At 44.8% G+C, this 12,546-nt stretch overlaps 1 protein-coding gene across 1 annotated transcript in view; it reads right to left on the bottom strand.

Annotated features, from left to right (window-relative positions):
* Positions 1–240: 240 nt before the first annotated feature.
* LOC119378544 (transient receptor potential cation channel subfamily M member 2) overlaps positions 241–12,546 on the bottom strand; it is a gene marked incomplete at its 3' end in the record, with an annotated part of 45,895 nt that continues 33,589 nt past the window's right edge. The window contains exon 7 of the mRNA XM_049411774.1: positions 241–506. Coding sequence (XP_049267731.1) covers positions 241–506 — 266 coding nt within the window. The remainder of the gene's footprint in view (positions 507–12,546) is intronic.

The raw sequence follows: 12,546 nt of genomic DNA, 5'->3' as shown, positions 1-12,546 counted from the left end.
TGGAAGTAAACTGGGATGCATGGAACGTTTGTTACTCCTCCAGGTTTGAAGAGCATGTACTTTGTTTGAGCGATGTTAATTTGAAATTTGTTAGCGTTTAACCATATATTTAGCTTGTTCATCCGTACGTTGGCTTCTCGATATAGTTCACACGCGTCTGAGTATAGGTGTGCAATACAGGGTGCCAATTCACATTCGAGTCAAATGACAGTTGCATTAGTCTGGTGTGAATGCAAAGACTTGAGGCACACACCTTGAGCCACATGGGCACTGCCAGGGGTCCCCAAGTGAGGTCCCGCACACTGATGCGGCCCATGAAGAGATTGGTGATCCAGCGCTGGCAGCACGGGTGGGCCAGGAACTTGCGGTTGTTGGCCTGTGCGGCAATGTCCACAGCCGTGCGATGTCCCCAGTCTGGGTTCTCCTCACTCAGCACGTCGTATGCCCGACACGTGGCCTCCTGGTAACTGCAGTCCAGCACGCCTGTCGCCATGCTCGCAAACTCCCTGCATTGGTTAGGGAAAATTAAATTGCAGTGAATTATATATAGAGAGAGTTTAGGGACATGCAGATTTAAATACATGATATAGCGGAACAAAACAAGGACACAGAAAGATGCACACAGGACGACCTGTGTGCATCTTTCTCTGTCCTTGTTTTGTTCCGCTATATTATGTATTTAAGTCAAGACCAACTAGCCCAAATTTCAGCTTTGACATACAGATGGTGTGTGTGCCTATAAACTCAAACGTCTCATTGTGGCAGACATGCATTTATTAAGACATACTAATAAACTTATGGAATACTGTATCGTACTGTCGTAGTGTATTAAGTTCAACCATGGTCGCTCCTTCGTAGGGCAGACAGGCTGCTGTAATGATCAGAGAATAATTTAGCGTAAAATGTCGTTAAGGGCCTGGAGTACCCATGACCTTAAAGCACGATGATTAAGCACAACATTGGCAGGTGGCCATCGAAAGCAACATGTTGAAGAGAAAAAAAAGGAATCCGCCAACTACCTGCCCTACCGAACAAATCACCATTGTTTGTCACTAGGGGTACCACTGCTGATTGGAACAGTAGCTGCTTCATCAACCACTGACACTCTGACATGAGCCGTGCGCGCCGTACATCAACCCCAGGGTGTATGTGCAGTAAATGTTGAAAAAGAAAATGAACCTTCCGAACAAAAGTGCTGAACAACCATATGCTATGTGTACAGCCAGAAAGAAAACATGAAGTTGCAACAGCGCTGTAGCATCCTTAATTCCCCATTTTTCTTGCCATTGCTGGTAGTTTATGTATTGATTTTGATTGTAAGTCGACCCTCAAGCTTGTTATTTTAAAATTCAAATAAACCAGGATGACCTACAATCGTGTAATTTGAGACGGTACTTTTTGACAACAACTAAGGCAAGTAACGAAAACAAGCAAGCACGGAGAAAGGGCTAAAGGCATACTACCCGCTTCCAGCCGCTTTCAATGTTGCACTGCTGGCTCCAAGCTAGCTGATGCATTAAAAACAGCCTTACGCCTTTGTAACTGCACATTCTGTTGTGGCTACACAAGACATAAAAGGAAAATGGTACTTTTGGCAATTTTTCAGTCCTGGAGTTTCCAGTGCATAACGACAGTCGCCACCAACTAAACTAGACCACGGCCATGTAATTAAAAAAAAAAAAAAAGCTATAGATAGCTAAATCGTAGCCAGACTAAAGCAAGCTTTGCAGACAGAAGATGAGTCCGCCTCGTGGCACAGTGATTAAGGTGCTTGGTTGCTGACCCAAAAGTCACGGGTTAATCCCAGCCACAGCGGCTGCATTTCAATAGAGGCAAAATGCTAGAGGGTCGTGTACTGCGTAACGTTAGCGCACGTTAGAGAACCCCAGATGGTCAAAATTTTTGGAGCCCACACTATGGCATGTCTCATTATCATGTCATGCTTTTGGCACGTAAAACCCCACATATTAACAGCGAAGCTGTTTAGCAAATCGTTCCTTGCGAGTCGATCCAGAAAACTATCATCATAAACGGGTATGTGCCACAGAAATTGGGTGAATCCCGCTACTCACCACTGGTCCACTCAAAAGGAAGAAGGCAACAGTTAGCCCAACACTAGGGAACGGGAAAGGCAATGGTGGCTGCAAGAAGGCCCCGAAGCGATGGAAGGCCTACACCAACGATGACCTGCCTGTAGATCTATGAGAGGTGTGAACACTTTGTTTCAGCACAAGTTTCTGTCTCTGGAGTTCGGACAACCGTGCCGTGTCTCTGTCTGCGGTTTAAGCCAAAACCTCTCTGCACTGGGAATCAACGTAGAAACAACCTAGAATCACCTACTTAAGCATAGCAACAACTTAGAAGCAACCTAGAAACAACCTGCATCACCTAGCTAAGGCCTAGAAACAACCTAGAAGCAACCAGATTAGTCTTCAGAATCGTTCAGTTTCGCTGTTTCAAGCCTTGCGCAGCTTAGTGCAAGCTTCACCAATTTTTTTTAGACAGAAGAGGAGCTTGCCAATGAACTGAAACCGAAATTAGCCCGAGTGCCCTTATTTGTAGCAAAATTTCTTGTGTGGCACAGTTCGGTGCAGGCTTTTATTTCTGGCACAAATGGCGGAGCAGGATGGAGCAGGAAAACTCAAATGGACCAGAGGCCCAAATGAAACAGGAATTCCACCCATTTCCCATAGCTCTTGCCATGGCAATGGCAAAATTGGTCAGCTGTCCTGCTTTTAAATATGCACACCTACAGGTACACCTGTGATTAAAATGGCAAACAAAATGAGTACATTTCCGCCATGATTTAAACAAGAGCAATGCCCACCATTAAAAAAATTCGGCAGACCCTACGCCTTGTGTGAATCTGCTTCATGCGAAGCAGTCAGTGAGACGTTGTCTATGCTGCATATTTTTTGGCTATGAGCCAAGCGTTACGAGGTGGATCGACGTGTTTTTCTAAGCATATTACCGTATAAACGCGTGTAAGGGCCGCACCCCGTTTTTTTGAACGCGCACGTAAGCTTCTAGGCGTAGTCGATAGATGGCGCAAGGAAACGCAACCATCATCATCGTCACCAGAGTATATATATATATTTTTGGATTTTATTCGTGTTAAGATGTTCGTGAAGTGGGCTAAAAATTTTAACTTTTTTATTAGTATTCATAGACCCGCCAACTAAAGGTTAAAGCAGGATTTTATCTTTAGCTTCTCACATCTCTATACAAACGCGCTATCGGCGCTATCCGTATCGGCATTAGCATCACCAACTTTGGCATGGCTATAGTGCCTAGAATATATAGCATGGCGTTCGCGTTGTTCTGTTTGTGCAGTTCAGCCAGCCATTTGCTGTAGTTTTCTGCACTGTTTGATGACCTTCGTGCTAGCTTGTTTTCTACACGGCGTTCACGTTTTGGCAAAATGGGCAAGTACCTGAATAGCTACACTGCTGGCTATAAGTTGAAGGTGATCGAGTATGCTCTCGAGCATGGGAAACGTACCGCCGGCAGAAAATTCGACGTTGACGAGAAGTGTGTTCGACGTTGGTGTGCTCAAAAAGAAGCCTTGCGAAACACCAACAGCACTAAGCGCGCTTTCCGAGGAGAGCAGTGCAAGTTTCCCGATTTGGAAGAAGACTTGCTCCGCTATGTGACTGAAGTGCGGAATGGTGGTCTTGCACTCACAACGGACATGCTGCGTGTGAAGGGATTAGCCTTGGCGGCTGTACTTGGGTGGATCCTATCTGCGTAGAGCTCGGTGTCGACGGACATTGTGTCCCGAAGTTTTAAAGTCGCCGGGATACCTAACAGCTTGGATGGCACGGAAGATGACTGCTTGTGGGGTGAGGGCGCTTCGCAGCACACCATCTCATCTCGGACTCCAAGTCTGAGGACTCGCCGAGTGACGACGATTGAGCACGTATGTCGCAAGAAATGTCGCATACTGCAATAAACGCTCTTCGTTCGCTAACTGGTGCGTTTTTACTTAAAAAAAAAACATGTCGCGTGTATGGGCCGCACCCTGAAAATTGGCCCTCATTTCTTGAAAAAAAAAGTGCGGCCCTTACACGCGTTTATACGGTAGTTGTGTGCACATCATGGCCTAACCAGGCACGCCGACTACACTGGCGTTTAAAGGGTATTTTATGGTCTGACGTAACATCAGCACTCACGTTAGAGCACAGACGTCAGTATTATCGAAACGAAGTGCACTTTATGGTGTGATGATGGGGCTATCATACCTAACTTTCGTTAGTGTATTCCTCTGGGGTGGAGCAACGCTTGAATATAGCTTGCTGAATCGTAGGAACACAAATGTAACGTTTTAGACTTCTATGAAAGCGGAGCCAACATTAGAACCACAAGTGACGTTATGCCAACATGACACCTGCATCATAGAAGTACAAATGTAATGTTTATTGCTTTGTTGTAAAATTAGAGACCCAGCACTGCAACCCCAATTGACGCTGCACCAACATTACGCCTGCATAGGGTCTTTTTCGGAAGCAGTTTCAAGACATGGCGTGGCTCTGTGATAGAATACCTGACTGCCATGCAGAATGCTTGGGTTCGATTCCTGCTGGGATCCTGATTTTTATTCTTTGCATTCGTTGGGTCAACGCTTCCGATGTCGGTTTTTCTTTAGGCTCTCGCATTTAAGTTACCAATGTCTGTTCTCACCGTTCCAGGGAAGATATAAAGTGTCAATCCCCTGTGGTGCATGGCCACTTACTGTGGCCCGTGGTATACGGGTATGTGCCGCACGTGTCTGGAGGAAAGGGTTTGAAGACGTATGCGACAGGATTTTCACGTTATTATTGTGATAGCAATTATATGGACACTCTTGGCTGGTTCTTGCCGTCGCCGTCATGTCCCGGATATGTATACGTATGTATATATAAATAAAAGCCACAAAGAAAAATAAATCAGAAGAAAAAAATTTCCGAAGTGCGCCACCAGGATTCGAACCTATGACCCTTCGTCCGCAGCGCGCTGCTTTAAACAACTTGGCCACGCGCCACCGGGTCTTTAGCATAACAACGGCGAGCTATTTAAGTACGCCATTTAACGCTAACTGCACGCAGAGCTGGGAGGTGCTTCAGTTCGTGTAGTATCACCCGCAAAATTGCCCAAAGGATGTGCTTTAAGGCAACGTTCCTACATTTTCCTTCAGTTTGAAAGCTACCCTTGAGACCCCTAGCAAAAATGCCAATAGAATTTTCTATTGGTCTTATAGAAAAATCTTATTTGTTGTATAAGTGCTCAATTGGAGCTTTATAGGTCTTATTAGAATTCTATTGTCACCATCATCATCAGCCTGTCTACGCCCACTGCAGGGCAAAGGCCTCTCCCATGTTCCGCCAATCAACTCGGTCCTGTGCTTTCTGCTGCCACGTTATACCTGCAAACTTCTTAATCTCATCTACCCACCTAATTTTTTGTCTCCCCCTCACGCGTTTGCCATCTCTTGGAATCCAGTCAGTTACCCTTAATGACCACCGGTTATCCTGCCGACGTGCTACGTGGCCGGCCCATATCCATTTCTTCTTCTTAATTTCAACTATGATATCCTTAACCCCCGTTTGTTCCCTGACCCACTCTGCTCTCTTCCTGTCTCTTAAGGTTACACCTATCATTTTCCTTTCCATCGCTTGCTGCGTCGTCCTCAATTTAAGTTGAACCCTCTTTGTAAGTCTCCAGGTTTCTGCTCCGTAGGTAAGTACCGGTAAGATGCAGCTGTTATATACCTTCCTCTTGAGAGATAGTGGTAGACTACCATTCATGATTTGATAGTGCTTGCCGAATGAGCCCCATCCCATCCTTATTCTCCTAGTTATTTCACTCTCATGGTTCGGCTCCGCGGTTACTACCTGTCCTAAGTAGACGTACTCCTTTACAACTTCCAGCGTCTCGCCACCTATCGCAAAGCGCTGTTCTCTGCCAAGATTGTTCCACATTACTTTAGTTTTATGCATATTAATTTTCAGACCTACTCTTCTACTTTCCGTATCCAGTTCAGTAATCATGAGCTGTAATTCGTCTCCCGCGTTACTCATCAATGCAATGTCATCAGCAAATCGCAGGTTACTGAGATACTCTCCATTAACTCTTATCCCTAACTCTTCCCAATCTAGGGCCCTGAAAACCTCCTGTAAACACGCGGTGAATAACATTGGAGAGATCGTGTCTCCCTGCCGTACGCCCTTCTTTATTGGGATTCTGTCGCTTTCTTTATGGAGGACTATAGTGGCTGTGGATGCGCTGTAGATGTCTTCCATTATGTTTATATAGGCTTCGTCGATGCCCTGATTCCGCAGTGCTTGCATGACTGCTGATGTCTCCACCGAATCAAATGCCTTCTCGTAATCTATGAAGGCTATGTATAGGGGTTGGTTGTATTCCGCGCATTTCTCTATCACCTGATTGATAGTATGAATATGGTCTATTGTTGAGAAGCCTGTACGAAATCCTGCCTGGTCCCTTGGTTGATTAAACTCTAATGTCCTATTAATTCTGTTAGCAATTACTTTTGTGAATACCTTGTAGACAACGGACAGTAAGCTGATGGGCCTGTAATTTTTCAGGTCCTTGACGTCCCCTTTCTTATGGATCAAGATGATGTTGGCATTCCTCCAAGATTCTGGTATCCTCCCTGTCGAGAGACACTTCGTATACAGGGTGGCCAGTTTCTCTAACATAATCTCTCCACCGTCTTTCAGCAGGTCTGATGTTATCTGATCCTCACCAGCGGCTTTGCCTCTTTGCATTCCCTTTAGGGCTTTCTTTACTTCTCCTGTTAATACTGGTGGGATGTCAGATTCCTCTGGGATATTACTGCTTCTTACATTATCATCCTGACTGTCTCGGCTGCTGTACAGATCTCTGTAGAACTCTTCCGCTACCTCAACTATTCTATCCATATTGGTTGTGACCTTGCCATCCTTGTCTCTTAATGCATACATCTGATTTTTGCCTATGCACAGTTTTGTCTTCGTAGCTTTGAGACTTCTTCCGTTCTTTAGAGCATGCTCAATTCTCTCCATATTATACTTTCTTATGTCGGCTACTTTACGCCTATTGATCAACTTCGAAAGCTCCGCCAGCTCTATTTTGTCTGTTGCATTTGAGGCTTTCATAGCTTGACGTTTCTTAATGAGGTTTTTTCGTCTCTTGGGATAGCTTACCAGTGTCCTGTCTAACGACTGTACCCCCGACTTCCACTGCACACTCCTTAATGATACTAGTCAGATTATCATTCATTGCGTCAACGCTAAGGCCGGTTTCCTCGGTTAAAGCCGCGTACCTATTCTGAAGTGAAACTCTGAATTCTTGTACTTTCCCTCGCAGAGCTAGTTCATTAATCGGCTTCTTCTTGCGTATCAGTTTCTGCCGTTCCTTCCTCACGTCTAGTTGAATTCTAGATCTTACCATTCTATGGTCACTGCATCGGATCTTGTTAACTACTTCCACATCCTGTATAATGCCCGGGTGGTCGCACATTATGAAGTCTATTTCATTTTTAGTTTCGCCATTAGGACTCCTCCACGTCCACTTACGAGTAGTCCGTTTTCTGTAGAAGGTATTCAAGATCCGTAAATTATTGCGTTCTGCGAACTCTACTAGTAACTCCCCTCTGGCATTTCTAGAGCCGATGCCATATTCCCCAACTGCATGATCTCCAGCCTGCTTCTTGCCTACTTTTGCATTAAAGTCGCCCATCAGTACAGTATACTGTGTCTTTACCCTACTCATTGCTGATTCTACGTCTTCGTAGAAGCGTTCAACCAGTTGATCATCATGGCTCGATGTAGGCGCGTAGGCCTGTATCACCTTCATCCTGTACCTCTTATTAAACTTAATCACGATACATAAAACCCTCTCATTAATGCTATAATATTCCTCTATATTGCCAGCTATATTTTTATGAATAAGGAACCCCACTCCTAGTTCTCTTCTGTCAGCTAAGCCACGATAGCATAGGACGTGTCCGTTCTTCAGCACTGTATAAGCCTCCTGTGGTCTCCTAACCTCACTGAGCCCTATTACATCCCATTTAACACCCTCTAATTCCTCGAATAGTACAGCTAGACTCGCCTCACTAGATAAAGTTCTAGCGTTATATGTAGCCAAGTTCAGATTCCAATGGCGGCCTGTCCGGACCCAGAGATTCTTAGCACCCTCTGCTGCGTCGCAGGTCTGACCGCCGCCTTGGTCAGTTGCTTCGCAGCCGCTGGGGACTGAGGGCCGGGGGTTAATTGGTGTATTCATGTGGGAGGTAGTGGCCAAGTACTACACCAGGGTGGCCAATCCTGCTCTGGTGAGGGAGTGCATTGCTGGCTGTGGTCGCCAGTGAGGCTGCACCCCAGGCCTTTTACACAATTCCATCATCACGCGGATTTTTCTTTTTTTTTTTTTAATCCGGTTGGCAATTGTCCGGCACCGGGATTCGAACCACGGACCTCTTGCATGCGAAGCTGATGTTCTACCCACTACGCCATCGCTGCAATTTCTATTGTCACCAATAGAGACCAATTGACAACATCTATTTGTCACCGATAGGACCAATAAATTTTTTATTTGTGCAATAGGAGACATCTATTTGTCACCAATGGAACCAATAGGTATATGTTAGTACCAATAGGTGGCAGCTATTTGTCACTTATAGAACCAGTAGGCACCAATAGGCTTTAATAGGCGACGTCTATTTGTCACCTATAGAACCAATAAATAGCACCTATTTGTCATTTATAGAACTAGCAGGTGTGAATTGCCACCAAAGTCACAGGGTTATGCATGGTATTAAAAGGCCACCCATATGTATTTAATTCACTTACAGGGTCATGCAGTAGCGAATTCAGCCAAACGGCAGTTTTTGATTTGTTCAGTATTTGAGCAAAGTGGCAGCCGTTTTACCTAAGTGTTCCAAAATATCGCAGCCATATTTTTCATAAATCTCACCAAAATAATTACACAGACGCCTGTAGTGCAATTTCATTCTGTACTCAAGGTTATGGTTATGCAATATTTGTGGGATAAACCCGCAAAAAGACAGGTTTGCAGAAAGAGAAAGTTATCATAGTTGAAAAGGGAACGCCACAGTATAGGTAATGTTTTAACTGGGGTACTCAATGTTCTTGTAAAGGCAGCAATTTGTACTCTGCTATCCTTGCATGGTGCAAACGGGGTGGGAAAATAAGCTGCTAATAAAATAAGCAAAGTCAGCATATAAGGTAGAAGTCGTCATTTCCTGCTTGAATGTGTGCACATAATGTATACACAGTTGTTTTCAGCCGGTGGGCTATTGCGATTCTTATTTAACCTCCCTGCCTTTCCTACATTCCTTCTCTCTCTCTCGACAGCACGCTATGGAAACAAACGCGAACAGTACGGCATCTACCAGCTCCGCTGGTCGCATTACTTTTCAAAACAGTTGTAGCCTGGCTGGTAATAAGACAAGTTATCCATGATACATTCACGAGACTAGCGTATTTTTATTGTCACCAAGCTAAGAGCGCGGAGAAAACAAATGCGAACAGCGCTGTTCGCGTTTCTTTTCGTCGCCTTTGTAAGTAGTAGGTGGTAGGTTGTAAGTGCAAGCTCGCTCGAGCGCTTGCACTTCTTACGACGGTGAACATCGCGTTCGCTGCCGCAGGTTACTGTACCTGCGGGGTCACCCGTAATGCGTGTCATATAAAAACGAGAAAAACCTGAAGTTCAAAACATGCGGAAACACGATAACGATAACAAAATCACGAGCAACCAACGCCGAGCCACCCTAGCCAAGCAACCAAAGTGATACAGGCTTGCCAAAAGAGCTCATTGAAGATAAATAATAGCTGTCGCGTGAAGGCGCTGTATGTCTTATATTTTCTTTTTCGTTTCGCAGCTGAAATTTCGGTTCGCTACGCTTTCCATAACCTTCCTCCCAATGTGTCAGCAGCTGAATATTTTCGAGGGGTTGGAAATAGAGCAAAATATTGCAATACAATAGCAAAAAATAAAATCTTGTTTTTGTGGTATGGCCACGGCACGAGCGCCAGCCAGCAAGCGAGCAGACTACAGCCAGCCACAGCCGCAGTGGGTGTTTTCGGTTGAGTCACGAGTGTGTGGTGCGGCATGTTCGTGGTCTAAGTCAGGCTTAGAAATGTTGTATGTTTGTGTCTATTGAAGGTTGCACGAAAACGCACGTGTGTAATCGCGACGACAATGCAAGGTCGTTCATGAGCGTCAAAGAAGTTAAACGTTTCAGCGCTAAAAGCGTCTCGGACTTCAGCAGTAAGTGTTACCGAGTGTGCTGACAGGATGCTGCTCGCAAAGGTGGTTGCTTCGGAGGGCACACCCTGCCGATGTTAGGTAAGTGAACTGTTTTTTATATATTTGCTAGTCAGTAAATGTTGCTCTTGCTGTGCTACTAATTCGCACATCTGCCAGCGTGCCTACCGGACAGGGAGGACAAGAATGATAAATCAGTGTTCACTTACGGTTCTTTGCAGATGTATTGAAACAATAGATCTAGCCATGTAAAATGATTTTGTCGCTGCATGTGCCCAGCTCTCACGTCCCTAGCATTGTAACTGGTATGGAATAAGTGTGAGAACTTGTTCTAGTTTTTCCGCTCCACAGTACAATAGTTTTGAACATCGTGTGGGCTGTTCGCATATACAGACGCTGGCATAGACGTACGTTATCGACTTGCGCATTGTTTTCGCGATAATCTAAATGGACTAAAATATGTAATCATGCCTGCGTTCACCCTCAATAATACACTTATGGGAGAGGGAAGAAGTTTATTGGCAATAAAAATCCTGTGTGGCTGTCCCATCATCAATTACTAGTCATGCTGACTGAACCCCATTCTATGACACACATGGTTGCAGTAGAGAGGCACTATATTTAATGAAGATTTCTGCGTGAAGTCCCGAAATTCACACGCTGCGATCGGTTTGGTGCTAGTGCTGTTTGGCCTTTCCCACTAGTGTCCGAAGTCCACACACGTGACTGCGGTTATGCTTCTGGGATACAAGTATAATCGAATCTGCTGTACGAATTTGACAAAAGATCCGTCCCTGTCATGTTAAGCTGTTACCTACAGCCAGCTCACCGGAATTTCCCTTATGCTGATTCTACAGTGTGTCGTATCTGCATATTTTTTTTATTCTAATGCTTCAGTTTTCTTTCAGTAGCGCATCTAAATATTTTCTTTCTTACTTCCTGGTATTTTAGTATTTTATGTTTGTTTCTTTTTTTCAGGCACCAGCTAAAGAAGCGGTGCAGTGGCATATATTCGACAAGGAAGCACAGCATGCGTAGCTGGAAAGCTTGTTGCAGGGAAGATCGCCGATTTGATGAAGTTATCCTGTAATAATGACAAATATAGCACATGCCTCCCTTCAAATAGAATTTGTTCGTTTTATACAGGCGCTGCTATGTTGCAGTCCTCAAATGCCCATTATTTCATATGCCAAAATTGCGGGCTCCCAGCGGAGAAATAGGCCAATAGATTTCCAATCCACAAATACAGTACTAACGGTACTAATAGGCAAATAGAATGCCAATAGACAAATATAGGCAAATAGAGTGCCAATAGACAAATACACCAATGAACAAATAGAGGTCCAATAGACCAGCATGCCACCTATAGACCCATATGATACCAATAGACCAATATGATACCAATTGACCAATATGTTCAATAATCCGATAGGCTATTGGTTTTTCTATGGGTGATTTTTGCTAGGGACATGCACTAAAATGTGGCCCATTTCTGTACCCACTGACGATGTGGAACGCCGAGTAAACAATGCATTGAACGCCAGCGTGCAGCAGGAGACATGGAGGGGTCACTTTGTGCGCCGTAGTTTTAAAGAAAAAAAGTCTAAGAGCGTTGGGTTGGAGCGCGCTGCTCAAACACAAAGAAGTAACAACCGTAACAGTTGTTAGTTCGCGCTTGTTCTGTGTATACCTGTGCGTTCTTTTCGAGTGTCCTTCCTTGAGTTTGAGCGGTGCGCTGCAAGTGTCGAGCTTTGACCGTTGTTAGTTCATGGTCGTCCTGTGCATGTTCTTTTTGTCAGTCCTTTGCACTAGAGCAGCGCATTGCAAGTATCGAGCTGCTTGTCGTTCTTCGTGTGACATTCTAATTTGTTGCTATCGCATTCATTGCTTCACTGTTGCGGTGAAACTGTGACTTTTTCATGTCATGACCAGACAGTCATATTGGTCAAACCCTCTTACATTCCCATGCCAATTTGGGTCTACACAAAGCTAAGGATGCTATCACCAGAGCCCCCAGACATAGGCGGCTAGACAGATAGACAGATAGATTGATAGATACGTAGATAGAAATGCTCAAAGTGCCTTGCATTCACAAAAAATTTAAAAAAAAAACCACTCTACACGTCTCACAGCAGATGCGAACTCCTGGAAAGCGTTCCTATAGATATACCCGCCCCTGTATTACGCTACTCATGAACTCCTGTGGTCACACCTCTGCTCGGTGAGCACAGCAATGCACAGTGAGGGCCAGACAGTAATTATAATGCTGGCACT

This window comes from Rhipicephalus sanguineus, unplaced genomic scaffold (assembly GCF_013339695.2).
Source record: "Rhipicephalus sanguineus isolate Rsan-2018 unplaced genomic scaffold, BIME_Rsan_1.4 Seq866, whole genome shotgun sequence".
In the NCBI taxonomy this organism is placed as follows: domain Eukaryota; kingdom Metazoa; phylum Arthropoda; class Arachnida; order Ixodida; family Ixodidae; genus Rhipicephalus; species Rhipicephalus sanguineus.
Note: the sequence above shows the minus strand (reverse complement) of the source record. Positions and strands in the feature narration are given on the sequence as shown.